The 11,323-nt window shown below is 44.6% G+C and overlaps 1 protein-coding gene across 1 annotated transcript in view; it reads left to right on the plus strand.

The window, feature by feature from the left end:
* Positions 1 to 11,323, plus strand: part of TBC1D1 (TBC1 domain family member 1) — a 206,518-nt gene that overhangs the window by 177,191 nt on the left and 18,004 nt on the right. The window contains exons 17-18 of the mRNA XM_023533966.1: positions 5,753 to 5,997; positions 8,061 to 8,220. Coding sequence (XP_023389734.1) covers positions 5,753 to 5,997; positions 8,061 to 8,220 — 405 coding nt within the window. The remainder of the gene's footprint in view (positions 1 to 5,752; positions 5,998 to 8,060; positions 8,221 to 11,323) is intronic.

An 11,323-nucleotide genomic window follows, 5' to 3' on the forward strand; every position in this document is an offset into this window, starting at 1 on the left:
GGGGCTAGAGCTCGTTTGGCCCACTGACTCCAAGCAGAGCAGTCTTGTGAATTGGCAATAGCTGTGTTTGCTAATGTGATGAGTAACAGAAAAAATGACATCATGTTCCTATCATGTGAAATGAAGTGGAAAATAAAATTGAGAGTAGGAGATTGAAAGGGTGGGAGGACAGACGGTTTCTCTGCCGCCCTCCACTCCTCCCTGGGATGGAAGGAGAATAGAATGTGTTTTCCCTTCCTGGATTCAGATGTTGTCTCCCCTTAGTTTTCCTCTCATTCTTTCATGGGTGGGATCGGCCCTCTGTTTCACGTTGTTCAGATGTAATCACTTTTCTGCAGAGGGAAGGAAGAGGCCAAGTCAGCACGAGGGCCTGAGGGCCTGGGGGGCCCTCTCCCCAGGGAGCTGTGTTTGCTGTGGCCTCCCCTGAGACAGCCTCCCCTGCCTGGAGGCTGCCTGCAGCCTTTCTTCCATTTGGCACGTGGTCTTTGTGAGCCAAGGTTCGCCTTTTTCTCATTCATGAGCAGAGCCAGGTTGCACTCACATCCTCTCCACCCCTGCCCATCTCCCATGCTCACCCTTCTGCACCCCCAAAGGCCAGCTGCAGCCACCACTCCCTGCCGACAGCACAGGCCTCCTCCCTTCACTTCTTCTCCAGTCCTGGCCCCCATTTTGAATGCCCTCCAATACCCTGCCATGGCCTAAACGAAGCTATTTCCAGCAGTACGTTTCTCAGGTGACCTTTGCCTCTCTCCAGGCTTTATCCAGGACCTGCCAGGGCCCATTTCCTCTCCCACCTGAACTGGGGAAACCTGTGTGTTAGCCAAGACTTGACGGCGGTCCCACGGGGCCTTACCTGCCAGGCTCTGCTTGGTTGGTCTCACTGAGGACTTGCTCCTAACTGCCCATTGCTGCCCTCTGCCCATTGCCAAGTCACTCGTTTAGTCTGTACTTTCTATATAGTGTGCACAATGGCTAACTCAAGGCCCAAGAAAGGTGTGTGGTGCAGAGCAGAGCAAAACAAATCACGTTTCACTTTTTCTTAAAAAGTGATCCATATCCTGGCCAGAAGAACAGAATACTTGTTGGTTGGACGTACTTTGAATTTTTATGGGTTTTTGTTTTCCTGTCTCTTGGCTTTACTTTCTGAAATTAGCTATTAGTCTAATCAGTTTTTTGCAAGATTTTTTTCATCCAAAAGGAAGAGTAACACATTTGGTTTTGGGCAGTGTTTTATAGTTTGGGAAACATTCTCTAGCTTTGTCGGATCTCAGATTTACACAACCGTCCATGAAATTGGGTACATATTATTCCACTTTAGAGGTGATCAAAGAGGCCCAGAGAGGTTGAGTGCTTTGCCCAAGTTACAAGCTACTCCGTGGCAGAAAGTTCTAGAACCTTTGTCCTCTTAGTCTCCTTGTCACGTCCCTTCTAGGACACCTGTCTTTCTTGGCTCTGCCAACTCCATACCAGCACAGCTTTCCCTCCTGCAGGCAGGTGGCGTAAGGCTCCTTTGGAGCTGACCACACCCCGCCAGGAGAAAACAGCCTCTCCCAGGGCTTAGCAGAAGATGCTTCATGAAGCATTCTTGAGGCCTCAGTTCAGGAACCTGCCCCACCCATTAAGTCTGGTTTAAGCTACATCCATTCATGCAGCCATTTCTTCTCTGGCTCTCCATCCTGGGTGGACAGTGTGGGCTAACAAGCATCCTGCCACCTGGCTGGACCTCCTGCTCTAGTCGTGGCCACACTACAGGCTGTTGGTGACTCTGAGCAACTAGCTGGACACCCCTTTCAGGCTCTACTTTATCCGTCCATCTTCTACCATGTCAGCTGCTCCTCCCACTGATGTTCCAGCCTGGACACCTTCCAGCAGTCAGTGCCTCCACCTGGTGAGGCTGTCCAGCCTCCCGCGATAGGAAGGACTTAGCTGAAACAACACGCGAACAGGTCCAGAAATGTAGGAACACCTTCGAACCAACAAAGACAGGACCTGTTCCTAATCTCCCCCACATCACTTACTTATCATTTTATTAATCTGTGCTTTATAGGTCAATGAAACGATGGCATCGCTTATATACCCTGACGAAGTGTGATGAATCTTTTGGTAACCAGAAGCAGCATATTTTGATGGATTTTTAGCGACTCTTTATCATTGACACCTAAACGGCATTATGCATGCCTGTGTCACAGCAGGAGGCAAAGTGTATATCCAAAGACACATGCAGGTCAAGAATCCAGCATGGGAGCTGTTGTATTGATTTTTGCTTCCACTTAACATATTTTAACTGAAGGTATAAAAGATGCCTGGTATCTGGAAGCAAAGGAGCTCTTCTCCAAGTGTTATAAAAGAGAATTTATTTCCTTTTTGCTTTTATAGAATCCGTAAAAGAGGAGGAGGAGAAGAGCTGCCAAGAGGAAGGTTCTGCTCAGAGAATTTAAGATGACTAAATCTAGCCGGGCACCACTCGAAGCACACCGCACTCCACGCGTGGCTGTGCCACAGAGCGTGGAGTGTGGTGTGCTTCGAGTGGTGGGTGGGCTGTTCTTTAACAGCAGATGGGTCCCAGTGAGGAGCACCACTTTCTGTGTCATCCTTGGGTCGAAGTCCCATGTGAGAAACTAAAAAGCACTGATGACAAAAGACAGAAAAGTCCCTAGAATTTGTCATGTTGAGGTCTTGTTATGTAGCAAACATGTCTGTCTGGTTGGGGACTTTGCTTTTTGAAGGTCACTTGAAGAATTACAACTCGGGACTTTAATAAATTCTTGCACCAACAGCTACACACACTTTTTTTCCAAAGGGTCTGCCATCGTTTCATAGTATCAAGACCGTATCATGAAATCATATTTATTTGATCATTCTAAATATGCTTTGAACCTCAAAGTGATCTAACTAAATGTGGGTGATAAAAGGAAAAAGTAAGGTGGGGTGTGACTGCATTTCTTTTCATAGAGATCTGAAATCTTCCTACAGTCGTTGAGCCAATCAGTGATGAGCTGGGACCCCCCAGGCCCCTCAGATGAAGCCCTGGTGTTAGCATTTGCAGATTTCCATGGTGTAAATACTTCCGCCTTGGCTAATTTTAAGCCACCAACGTGATGTCACTGATGTAGAATTGGGCAGAGATGCGCATGGAGCCAGAAGCAGCCCGTTCCAACTGCAGCTACACTCAGCCAAACGTTTCCTAAAAATAATCTGCATATAGAAGAGCTCTCCCTTCTTACCCCTCGCCCCGGGTCATTCAGTGGCGATTCTGCAATACTTCTTGAGCGCCCACCGCATCCGGAGCATCAGTGCGGCCTGACCATCAGTGGCCATGGCTCTCTCGTCAGACTGCCACAGTGCCCTCCTCCAGCAGAACCTTTCCCAAGAGGTACTTGTCGGAGGCCTGGGGACAGAGCATGAGAAATGCTTGTGCGGTTTCTTTTTCATGTCAGCTTACAAATTTTAAAGTTGTATGTGTGGCAGAATTTAGACTAAGGTTTGCTTTCATGTAATGTACCGCTTGGTAGCAAGGCTGTGGAGAGGATGTCTGTAGCCACCCCTGGAGGCTCCCTAGGGGCCTGTCTCTCCCAAACACAGTGCAGAATTTGCAGGGCCTGTTGCAAAATAAAAATGCAGAACCCCTTGTGCAAATATTAAGAATTTCACGACGGTGACAGTAGATCATTAAACCCAGCATGAAGCCCTTCTACACGCAGAGCCAGTGTGACTGCACGGGACAGATGTCTGTGAAGACTCTGCCCCACTGTGGAGTGCCAGACTGGCGTAAGTCACTCCTCGGGCTGCCAGCCTCGTACTCTTAGGGGCCTTGTTCATTGAGAACTGTCCACTCCACGAGCAGGGCCAGTTAGTGCGAGCCCTTCTTTCTGTAATATAAGGGGATGTCTGGTTAGCAAAAATGATAATATTGAAGGATTACATTTAAAACCAATTTAAATGTTTCCTGGTGTCCCTCCATGCTGCAAGACTCCTGTGTGTTCTGCCACCTGCACCCATTTGAGACCCAGAGAGAGTGGGGGAGGGGTGCGTGCCAGGCGGGGCCAGGGGCATGAGCAAGCCCGTGGAGGTGGCAGGTGCTCCACGTCTGCTTGGAAGCTGGCGGGGTGATGGAGTGAAGAGCTTCCCATATATTTTTGCCCTAGGCCATTTCAGAATCTGTGGAAAGCAGTGTATTTGTGCTGTCAGTATTTGTGCTGTCAATAGCCACGTGTGGCTATTGAGGACTTGAAATGTGAATTGAGATGTGCTGTCAGTATAATGAATACACTGGATTTCAAAAGGCTTAGTATGAAAAAATAGATATAAAATGTCTCAATAATTTGTGTATTGATTACATGTTGAAATGACAGTATTTTGTATATGCTGGGTTGAACAGAATAATAGCTTATAAAAGTTAATCTTACTTGTTACTTTTTAGTGTGGCCGCTAGAAAATTTTAAATTATTTATGTGGCTCCCTTTACAGTTCAGTTATACATGCTGCTGTGGACTAGGAAAATGCACAAGGGTAACCACACCCCTCATACTTCGCACATGCACACACTCGGTTCTGCTTGCAGCCTGGAGGGGTTCAGAGACTCGGAGAACCCCCTTACAGTTCCTAGGTTAACCCTGGAGTAGAAGATGAAGCTGGGAGGGTAGGTAAGGAAGTAAGTGTTCAGAGCTCTACTGGGGACCTGGAAAGTGATCGCTTTCCAGCAGTGGGACGTCACGTGCAGGGTGTGTTTGGGGAAGATATGTTAGGGGAAGAGGTAGAACAGGCCAAGAATGAATATAGGACAAGAAATCAGTAAAGTGGTTAAGAGACTGTTGCCATCCTCTTAAATCAAGTTCAGATAAACCGCTCTGGATTAATAAATGCCTTCTCGGGAGGCTGAGGAAGAGGACACAGGAATCTGTCCTCTTCCTTTTGCCAAGCCAAACAATTAAGGTGAACAATTAAGTTGTGGCCTAGATGCACTTTCTGCCTCTGCTAGATGAGGCCACAATCCTCATCTGGATCCAAGCTTGGCCCTGGATAAGTATTTTTTCTCTTGATCAGGCATTTTTCTGCTCCCTGGAAACACATTTCCCCAGGAGTCACATTCCAGGAGGTGGGATTTGACAGGTATCAGCCACAAAAGCCTCTTGGACAAAAGAAGTCTGTAAACGTTATCTGAATACCAGCTTTTTTGTGAAAATAATCAGGATGTTGAGAACATTTTTTTTTAAACCTCTTTCCGGAATGTAACTGTTTTGTGTAAAAGAAAACACCTCTTGCTCCTCATTTGGTTTCAAAGTTCTGCCTGCGAATTAAAAGTACAGACATAACGCAGGAGGCATGAAAGCATTTGCAGGCACACGCAGTCTGGGAAAAGCTGATCGGGGAGTGTCTGTAGCCAGGCCAGGCCCTTGGCCGCATTTAGATGGTGCTGGGATAGGTGCTGCTAAAGAACCACAGCAGTCTGTTCCTCTCGAGAGCAGACGTATGTTTACAGGACTGACAGTTTCCTTTTTGTTATAGATTGAAATCCAGATATCCCTAGGACCAAAGGTGGTTCTGATTTCTTTTCACCACACAAAAGCAGGAATACTTGCCGATGTTTTCATTGCAAACGTTATTCCAAGAACAACCAGCTGGCCTTGTTTACAGGGCTGGCTTAGGATAGCCAACCTCTGAAGCTCTTTTGCCTTAACCTGAAGCCCATCGGATTTCTGGTGTAACAGGCTTTCCTTTTTAAAATTACAACTAATGCATATTGTTTTCACAGGGCGAACCTTTCCAACACATCCGTACTTCTCGGCCCAGCTAGGAGCAGGGCAGCTGTCACTTTACAACATTTTGAAGGCCTACTCGCTTCTAGACCAGGAAGTGGGGTATTGCCAAGGTCTCAGCTTTGTAGCTGGCATTTTGCTGCTTCACATGGGTGAGGAGGAGGCGTTTCACATGCTCAAGTTTCTGATGTTTGACAGGGGACTGCGGAAACAGTATCGGCCGGACATGATTATTTTACAGGTAGAGTGTTCCTTGTGTCTTTAAGAAAGCCAAATGCCTAAAGTATTTATGATTCCTTTCCAGGTCTAGCTAGGGAACTCTCACCATCAGACAACATTGTAATAACGGTCATTGCTGGGAACTTACTCCGTGATAGGTTTCATAGGCATTTATCTTCTCAATAACCCTGCAGAAGAGACATTATTATAAATGGCTCAGTGTATAGATGGGAAAACTAAGGCTCAGAGAGGTTATATTATTTAACCAGGTCGCACAGCTAGCAAGTGGCAGAGTTGAGATTTAAACCCAGGCCTGTCTGACTCCTGGGTTCCCTTTTAGCCTTCATCAAACCATCCTCAGATGATCTGATTCCTACCTGTATGTGCTCCTTCCTGTGCCAGAGATCCCACTCACTTCCACCTCTCAGCCCTTGCCATCCAGAGTTCAGCTCAAATATCACAGCCCAGGAGAAGCTTTTCCTGAGCACTTCGATGCTGTGTCCCCCACTTCCACCCCAGGCACACCGTATCACCTTATCTTGTCTCATTTGTTTTACATCACACACTCACTGCCTAAAATTACTTATTTCCTTATTCACTTACCTGTTTATTTTCTGACTTTTCTTAGCATATATCACGAGATGGGAGGGGTCTTACCCATCTTGGAGCTGCGTCCCTCGTTCCTAGAACAGCACTGCCTGGGATGAAGTAGGCAGCTAGTCAGTGTTTGTCGAATGAACAGGAGGCAGGTCATACCAAAAGAAAACCAAACCCAGCAGTGTGTTCCACGTGCCGATTCTGCCATCTTTCAAAGTGGGGAAAACTCAAGGTCCTGCTTTGGATATTTCTGAATGATGGAGCACGTCTTTATGTGTTCATTTACCAGTGAGATACTGTGATTTCAGTTCTCAGAAAGTATTCTTGGAAAGGGCACTTTAGAGCCAAGGACTTTCAGAGCACCAAATTGTGGTTAAAAATCCTTTTACCTCCACCTGTAAATATGAACCACGTGGACATAAATCTCATAAAAGGAAGCCATTCCATTTGCCAAAAGTTTTTGCCCCTCATAATACTTTCCACACATACTGTTAGGTTCTTCCTACATTCTTCCCATTAGCTTTAATATAGGTGCACGTGCCATCTACCAGAGCAGAATTTTTGAGTTTTGTATAATTTAGTATTGTGACACACGACCCTTTGTGCTGGTGGCCTTGGTGATTAGAGTCTTTTCAGTGCAAAAAAGCCATTGCTGGTGCTTAGGACGACTGTGTTGTCTGGCCCTGGCCACAGGCTTCCCCAGTGTGGGCAGTAGATACCCAACTTGGAGCATCTCAGTCAGGATCTGACCCTCTTGGTTATCATTCTCTGGGCTTGGGCCATGGGATGGCTGGAATCTGGGCTGAGCTCTAGGACTCATCGTAGGGCTTCCTGCCAAGACTACATCACACTCTGAAAAGGGAACTTTTTGCAGATTGAAGTTCAGCTTTTGTTGGAAAAGTTATTTTCTCCATCTTGAGATAAACACTTGTATTCTTTTTTTTTTTCTTTTTAACTTGTCCAGGATCCGTATACTTCATTTTAATAAACCTAAAGAAATCACACTTGTCCTGCCTCTTGAGTAATCTGGGGGGTCTGCTAACTGAATGGGCACAATAAAATCCTTCTATAGAATCATCATGTGCCCTGACTTCACTCTTAGCACGGAGGCTGGCTCTTTATTTCTAATTCCCCTGAGTTTGAGTTTTGCTAGGAATGTGTATTTGTGAGAGAATTTATGAAGTGTTTCCTTAAGACAGATGTTTAGATTCTCTTAGCCAAGGACACAAGGGAACAGTAAAAAGAAGGAAAGTGGTAGAAGGCCCAGCATTATTACCATTCTGGTCCCCACCTAGCCGGGGCCTCGAGTGCAGTAGGCACCAGGAAGCTCTTATTGGATAAATGAGTAGCTGAGATCAACGGAAATCATGAGCCAAACAGAGTGTTTAAAGTTCTAATAACTGTTCTCTTACATCCCGTGAGTGGGATAAGTAACCGAATACACGTAGCAGATATCTGATGCCTGTGTGCGTGTATATATCCTTGCAGATCCAGATGTACCAGCTCTCAAGGCTTCTTCACGATTACCACAGAGACCTCTACAATCACCTGGAGGAGCACGAGATCGGCCCCAGCCTCTATGCCGCCCCCTGGTTTCTCACCGTGTTTGCCTCACAGTTCCCACTGGGCTTTGTGGCCAGAGTCTTTGGTAAATGTGTGCACATCTGTTTGCTAGAACCAGCATTCTTGTGTTAGATGAGAACCGTTTATTGTCACTCCATGGTGCCTCTCCTTATTTTTATACCTGTAACTTCGGCAGGAACGGTACCGTTTGACACCCTAAGTTTAGTTAGTGTTGGGTTGTGAATTTCAAAAGCCGCTTAACTTCTGGTAATCGTTGGGTTTCCCTCGATGCCTTCATCTCGTGGGATTTAACCTGATTCCCTCGTCGGCAGGCTCTCCCTAGAGCAGACATCTTGAAGACTTGGCTGAAGAGTCCTGGCGTGAATTCCAGGCAGTATTTCCCATGAATTGTCTTTCTCATCCTCCGTGGCCTGTGGTGTGTTCAATGATAGCTCCTTAAAACTTTTTCACCTTTGAGTTCTGGGCTAGGCTACTCTTCTTTCCAGATTCTCTTTGCACCTCCTCCTCCCATTCTTCCTCATTCCCTGCCTTGGCCCTTCATTTTCTCTGCCAACTCACTCTCGAAGACACCTCTGTGTCGATGACTCCCGTCCCATCCTCACAGACCCCTGCCTCATCTTCCCAGATGTCACAGCCACATTGACTCCTGTGCCCCACTGTAAGTAGGTGGTTCACGTTTCAAGCTATCTCTCAATTTCTTGATTTACTTTTCGAGAAGATTGTCTCCGTCAAAGTAAAATAGTTGTTCATGTGCAAAGTGTCAAAACTGTCTTGTCCATTATACCTCAATAAAAATTCTTTTTAATTAAAAAATGTGAAAATAACCTTGACATGACAGGAAGAGGTGCATCTTCTTGGGTACCAGGAGCCGAGTGAAACACTGAGCACAGTCAATTCTTGTATTTTTTCCTACTTCAGAATGAAATCATAATTTTGACAATTCAGCTTCTTTTTATTTTATTTTGTTACCGTGGAGGAAGAGGTTATTAAAAAATTGATAGTCATGACATATCAAGGCGTTTTAAAGTGTCATTTACATTCAGTCATTTGATAGCTTAAAAACCTGTAATCTTACCATACTTTTTTTTTTTTTTTTGTATCTGTTTTTAGAATTATCATCCTAATGGGAATGTTCACAGATACTGAGAGAGTACTATTTTAGGCAGCTTTGGGTAGACAGCTTGCATGTCCAAATTCCAGAAATCATAAAAATACTGTTAAACGTAAGTGGGCATTGACTTGTCTTCCCTCTCCTCGTAGCAGAGTACTAAGTGGTATTATTATTTGCTTCTTTTCGCAAGAACTTTTAAAGAATTTCCTATTTGGCTTTACTAAAAGATTCTATGTTCTTAAAAATTTTCACTACCCCTCCTTTTTGTAAAACTCTCTCTCCAAATGGATTATTTTCTGTCCCTAAAAAAATAAACATTGAAGAAAATAGATACTAAAACCTCTCTTTCTGATTAAACAAATTGTTAGCGAGATTTCATGAAGGTTTTATAGTGTAGTTAAACATAACTAAAAGCCTCAAAATTGTCCTTTTAGTTTACTAACAAGAGTCTCAGAAACTATAAGATCTCTAGCTGTAGGCTTCAGTTTTTCTTGCCAAAAATTTCTGTGGATTTTACTTTTCTTATGCTGGAAATTCAAAGAAAGTCGTTAGTCTACCTTAACTTACTTTTTTTTATTTCCTCCCGGTCTTTACTGTAGTTTTTCAAACAGGGTGAGGGAGAAGAGTGGAGATTGAAAAGAGAAGGAGTGTTGTTAACGGTGTGAAAACAGCTCAGCATTTAATTACACTGAGAAGAAAATTCTACAAAGGGGGCTGGGCAGGAAGGGCTAAGGGGGTCAACACCAATTGTCACTGTGCTGGCACAGGCACCAGAGCTGCTACCCGCAGATTGTTCTGGGGCTCAGATAGTTCTGGGGCTCCAGGCAGTAAAGCTCCAAGAGAAAAAAATCCTAGGCTGCATAAGTTGGTAAGAGGCACTAACAGCAAACCAACAAACTCTGCTTTGGAAATGAATATTCAGAACTCTCTGAAGATCACCCTAATGACTTCATAAATAAAAACTGAAACCAGTAAAAGTGGATGTTTTTTTATCTATACTATGTAGTCAGTGGTGGGTCTTGGAGTTTCTTATACGTTGTGCGTAAAGATGCCAGTGTCTTTGTTATTCCTAGACCCAACAGACCCCTGCTGTATTGAGTGGGTTTGTGTCCAGCTGGCTAAGGGTTCAGGGATCCTCGCATTATAGGCAAGAAGTGGAAACTCAAGGTAGCGCTGTGTTGTGGTGTCATTTTGCAAAAACTGCTGTTTTTTTGCACAGTCCATCCTATCAGTACTTAAAAACAAACTTTTATTAGTAGGTTCCATAGAAAAGACATTTTTAAAAAAACCATTCCCATACTTAGCATTGGTGACTTGAACTGTGTGTGTTTAGCTCCAAGCTGGTGGATAGCTTCGTTTTAAATCCCAAAGCCTGCCATTCATACGCTATAGTCTTTTTTTGGCCCGAAGCCCATTTTGTTATAAGCCTTTAGGCCTGGATAAACTCTTAAAAACAAATGAATCTTTGTTAACTACTCACTATTTTATATGTAAGTAAAGAATTCTCAGCTTGCAGTCAGCATAGCTAGTATATTAATTAATAGGTTCCTTCACATCAAGTATATGCGACTTGAAGGGATAGCTGCCCATGATGTATGTACCTTTACCTTCACCTGGTAATCATCACACTTTTCTGAATGTCAGCCCTGTCTGGGTCTCACATGTTAAATAGCCTCCTCTTGGATTTTTCCAGTTTGGATGTAGAAGGGTTTGGGAAGAGTTGCTGGCTCTGTCCTCCTTCTAATCATGTCTGCCTCGGGGAAAAAATGTGAGAAATAGGACCTGGCTTGCTCCTCATGGAAGAGGAGGCTGAGGTATTAGGCTTCTGAAGTTTTTCTATAGGATGTGCAACCGAATAGATGAAAGAGGAGGAGGAATATAAAAACTAAGGGTTAGGCAAAAAACACAGAAGCCACTCGTAACATAGGGAAGGATTCAGAGAGGCTTGAGGACTGAAATAGACTGAACAGGATTGTTCGTTGGGCTGGGAAAAATGGCTTTTTGAGTAACGTGGTAGAGTGGTTGGTGATTAAGTGAGTTTTTGCACAGTCTGTGC

This window comes from Pteropus vampyrus, unplaced genomic scaffold (genome assembly GCF_000151845.1).
Source record: "Pteropus vampyrus isolate Shadow unplaced genomic scaffold, Pvam_2.0 Scaffold5, whole genome shotgun sequence".
Taxonomy (NCBI): Eukaryota; Metazoa; Chordata; class Mammalia; order Chiroptera; family Pteropodidae; genus Pteropus; species Pteropus vampyrus.